General features: G+C 41.6%; 1 protein-coding gene across 1 annotated transcript; it reads left to right on the top strand.

Moving 5' to 3' along the window:
* The first annotated feature begins 772 nt into the window (after positions 1-772).
* Positions 773-3428, top strand: LOC129763101 (gastrula zinc finger protein XlCGF57.1-like). The gene is made up of 4 exons (XM_055761871.1): positions 773-979; positions 1042-2136; positions 2192-2360; positions 2426-3428. The coding sequence occupies exons 1-4, from the start codon at positions 863-865 to the stop codon at positions 2761-2763; spliced, it is 1719 nt and encodes a 572-aa protein (XP_055617846.1). The 5' UTR covers positions 773-862; the 3' UTR covers positions 2764-3428.
* Positions 3429-4132: the final 704 nt, after the last annotated feature.

Here is a 4132-nt window from a genome sequence, read left to right as displayed (position 1 = left end):
AAAATTATATGCAGTACAATCATTCATCATAAACAAATCGGAGATAAGTATTCGTTTTTTTTACATCATTACATCAATCACCTCGGTTGGGAAACTATTTTCATATTCCCGCCAAGGATAAACATCAGTTATATTCTATACATAACAACACTATTGACCTTTTTCCTTGTCTTTACAGCTGGCATGATCCCAGACTCGTAATAGAGAGAACTTGCTTTGGAAATGCTCATCAAATTGAGATGGTTGAAGCTGCGATTAAAATTTGCCTCTTGTACGCAGTTTATAGAATGATTCCAACGAGAATTATTGATGTTGTTTATAGAATAAGTTATTAGTATAATATATTCTAAGTATGTAGAATTAAACGCAATCAAATACAATTTTTTAAATTAAAAATAATTATTAACAAATATTGTCATTATCCCTGATGATTACCTCTCACAAATATGAAGCAAAATTTTCACTGTTATTGCACCAATGTTGGACCAACAATTTGTAGTTTGTTTGACATATGTGCCTACCATTCTTTTTTGTAACATGTACCAATGATTAGTAGGGTAGAAAATGACTAGAGAATTGGTAACATGTACCAAAAAATTCGTCATATTTACTAAATTTTCCTCTCAGTGTACCAAATAATTCGTCATATTTATTAAATATTTCTCTCAGTGTACATTCAAGTCGACTTAATATAAATAAACTACTTCATGACACCCCTGCTCGTTGCATTTTTTTTCTCGCTATCTGTCCACTAATATGTAAACAATAAAAAGGTAAACAAACGCCACTCGCAATCCGCTCAGCTGTTCGGCATTTGAGTCGTACGCGTGTACCTAAATTATTCGCATGAGTCCGATCCGGGATGGACTATTTACAGACCATTTGTCGGATCTGTGAATCCCAGGAAAACTTGTGCGATTTAACCAACAAGCTGAACGAAAATGTAGCCCAGAAGCTAGTGGCGCTGACCACCATTAGGGTGAGTTTGGTTTCCCCCCTACTATGATCAACAGCTTATCGCTTACTTGATGTTATTCGCAGATCCAACCAAACGACCCGCTTCCGCGATGCATTTGTGTAGAGTGCGTGAACACACTGAATCTGGCGTACGACTTCCTGCTGCGATGCGAAGCAGCCGAGCAGAAGTTACAAGAGGAGATCCAGAAGCAGTGTGCTGATGAGGAAGGGCTTACAGTGGTAGTTGAGGTTGAGAAACCCATGGTCGAGTATTTGTTGGACACGCGCGGTGATGAGAGCTTGGAAGAGGAGGATGATCGATCCCCAATTGACGATGACACTGTCGAGGAAATTGTAGAGGAGGAGGATCAAGAAGATGATAAATGCCAGACTGTGATGGCATTGGAAGAAGAACGATTGGAAGGGAGTGAAGAGATGGAGCTGATCTATGAAACCATACCGGGAAAGTACACCATTGAAAATTGTTTGGAGGAAGAGGAACTAGAACCCAAAGTAGAGTTTGATATCGGGGAGGAAACTTTGAAGGATACTACCATAGAGGAAGCCTACAGTCCATCCACCCAGCCGAACGAGAGTGATGGAAAATTTCAATGCGAAACGTGTGGCGCAAGCTTCGAAAAATGTACCGAACTGTATCAGCACATCAAAAACCACGGCAAAGCACGCTTTCAGTGCAAGGAGTGCGGTCGGTGGTTTTCGCGGCGGGCTCATCTTCTGAGCCACGAAGTTATACACACTGGCGAGCGAAACTTCCAGTGTCAAAGCTGTCCCAATGCTTACAAAAGTGGTCGAAATTTGAGGAGACACGTTAAGAGTGCCCATCTGGGGGAGAAGCCCTTCGTGTGTGATCTCTGTGGGAAGGAGTTTTCCCAAAAGACGGTTCTGGAGGCACATCACAGTACTCACATCCAGGAGAAGAAGTTCTCCTGTGAGGTGTGTTTGAAATTGTTCAAATCGAGCAAATCACTTAAATTGCACCTGGTCCGACACGTGCGGATCGAGAAACCCAAACAGGAAACCGATCCATTGGAGTGTGATGTTTGCCATAAGTTCTACTCGAGTAAGATTTCGCTGAGGAGTCACAAACAAATGCATTCGGACACGAAGATCGCGTGCACGTTTTGTGGTAAAAGTTTCAAAATATTGGCCCATTTGAAGGTAAGAATTTGTAATTTTATAAGAGATATTGTATCGGAACAATGTTCCTCAATAGGTCCACCTGCGAAGTCACACCAAAGAGCAGCCATATGAGTGCGGCGAATGTCACAAAAAATTTGGCTACGAATCCTCGCTGAAAACCCACCAACTGGTCCACTCAAACGAACGACCATACAAGTGTGACCTGTGCAACGTTTCGTTTCGTCAACTGAACCATTTGAAAGGTGAAACACCCATTTGATTTTTTCGAATACAGAAACTTAGAGTACATCGCTCACTCGCTTATTAGGACACAGATTTCTACACAGCGGAGAGAAACCCTTCGAGTGTGAGGTGTGCAAGAAGACGTTCGCTCTCCGAGGAAACCTAACGATACACATGCGAACTCATGGGGGGCCGGACAGCAGTCCTTTCCAGTGCCGTTTGTGTGAGGGAAAAAAGCTGAACGATTCAAATGCAATGAAGCGGCACCTAAAGGTGCATCCCACAGCGAAGGTCGTGAAGATGGGCACACTGACGGTCATAGTGGAGCAGGATGTGGTGGTGGAACAGGAAACGACAAACCAATTGGCGGTATTCGAAAAGCCGTTGGATGGGCAGCAGTTGGTAGAAGCGGTACAAAGCTGACATTGAAGATGGCATATACTCGAAATATCACATTTATTCTTGTTAATAGCCGTATCTGCTTCTGTTCGAACGTATTCGGAAGGAGTATCTTTGGTTCCGGCCCTATGAATCCACTTTCAAATGTAAACACTGTTGGTGTTACAGGGTGTTACCAGATGTGTTTGGAAATTTCAAACTTATCTAGGGAAGTTGAATTGTCAAATCCAGGGCGGCCACCCATTCAGGAAAAGCGGGAAATGCGGGAAAAGTAGGGAATCGAAATCCATCGGAAAAAGTCGGGAATCGCTTCATGAAGACTGGATTTTTCGCTCAGTTTCTTTTCGGCGTTCTAAAATGTTATAGCGAATTCGTTTTTAAAACTGAGTCAGTGCCAAACTGACTCTGTAATAAAAAAAAACGTTTTCAGTTTCATGAATTCGGTGGTTTGTTGGTGTGCGTTATATAGTCTGATTTGTTTACATTTGCGACGACAAATGTACAGTGTTGACATCTGGTGGTGATATTAGTGCTTAGGAGGTAAATTATTCTCCATCAGATCAAAAGTGCCAAGTGCAGTGTAAAAATATAAAAGTTTGAATGAAAATTTTTACTTTATATTTTTTGATTACCTAACATATGTAGTTCTGACACTCACTTAACCATTTGTCGATGCTTTTCCTGTTTGTTCCACAAATAATTACTATTATAATATAAAATCATCATCAGACAGTTTTCGTTCAATATGTTTCTGCGATATCGGAAAAAACCTCTTATTTCATCACATAAATTAATAATTTGATTTGTACGTATCCCTTCCAGTAACGCACCTTGCTTTCAGCTATCAAAGGCCGGGAGTTTCTGATATATCCAGTCGAGCGACTCAATTTGTAGATGATGCAACCCCAGTCGTCGCTCTCAATCCATTTACAACACCTGAGCAACATCATAGCGTTGACCCTTCAGCTGCTCCTGGATACGATTCACCCCGACGAATCTTTGCTCTGTACTATCAGAATGTAAGAGGGATACGTACCAAAATTGTGCAACTGCGATTGCTGCTTTCTAGTTGTGACTATGAAGTGCTTGTCTTCACGGAAACATGGCTTCGTGCAGATATCGATAATGCCGAAATATCACCCGAATATAAAATTTACCGTTGTGATCGTAGCGCCCAATCCAGTCAACACTCTCGTGGCGGAGGTGTATTGATTGCAGTCAAATCTCACCTCAACAGTGGAGTCGTTATATTGTCAAATTGTGAAAACCTTGAGCAAGTAGCAGTTTGTATAAGATTGAAATGTCGATGCATCTATCTCGTCGCTGTCTACCTTCCGCCTAACTCAAGTGTTGACTCTTTTTCTGCACATGCCAGTGCAGTTCAAAAAATCGC

Source organism: Toxorhynchites rutilus, chromosome 1, assembly GCF_029784135.1.
Source record: "Toxorhynchites rutilus septentrionalis strain SRP chromosome 1, ASM2978413v1, whole genome shotgun sequence".
NCBI lineage: Eukaryota > Metazoa > Arthropoda > Insecta > Diptera > Culicidae > Toxorhynchites > Toxorhynchites rutilus.
The sequence above is the reverse complement of the archived record's forward strand: the minus strand, read 5'-3'. Positions and strand labels throughout refer to the sequence as shown.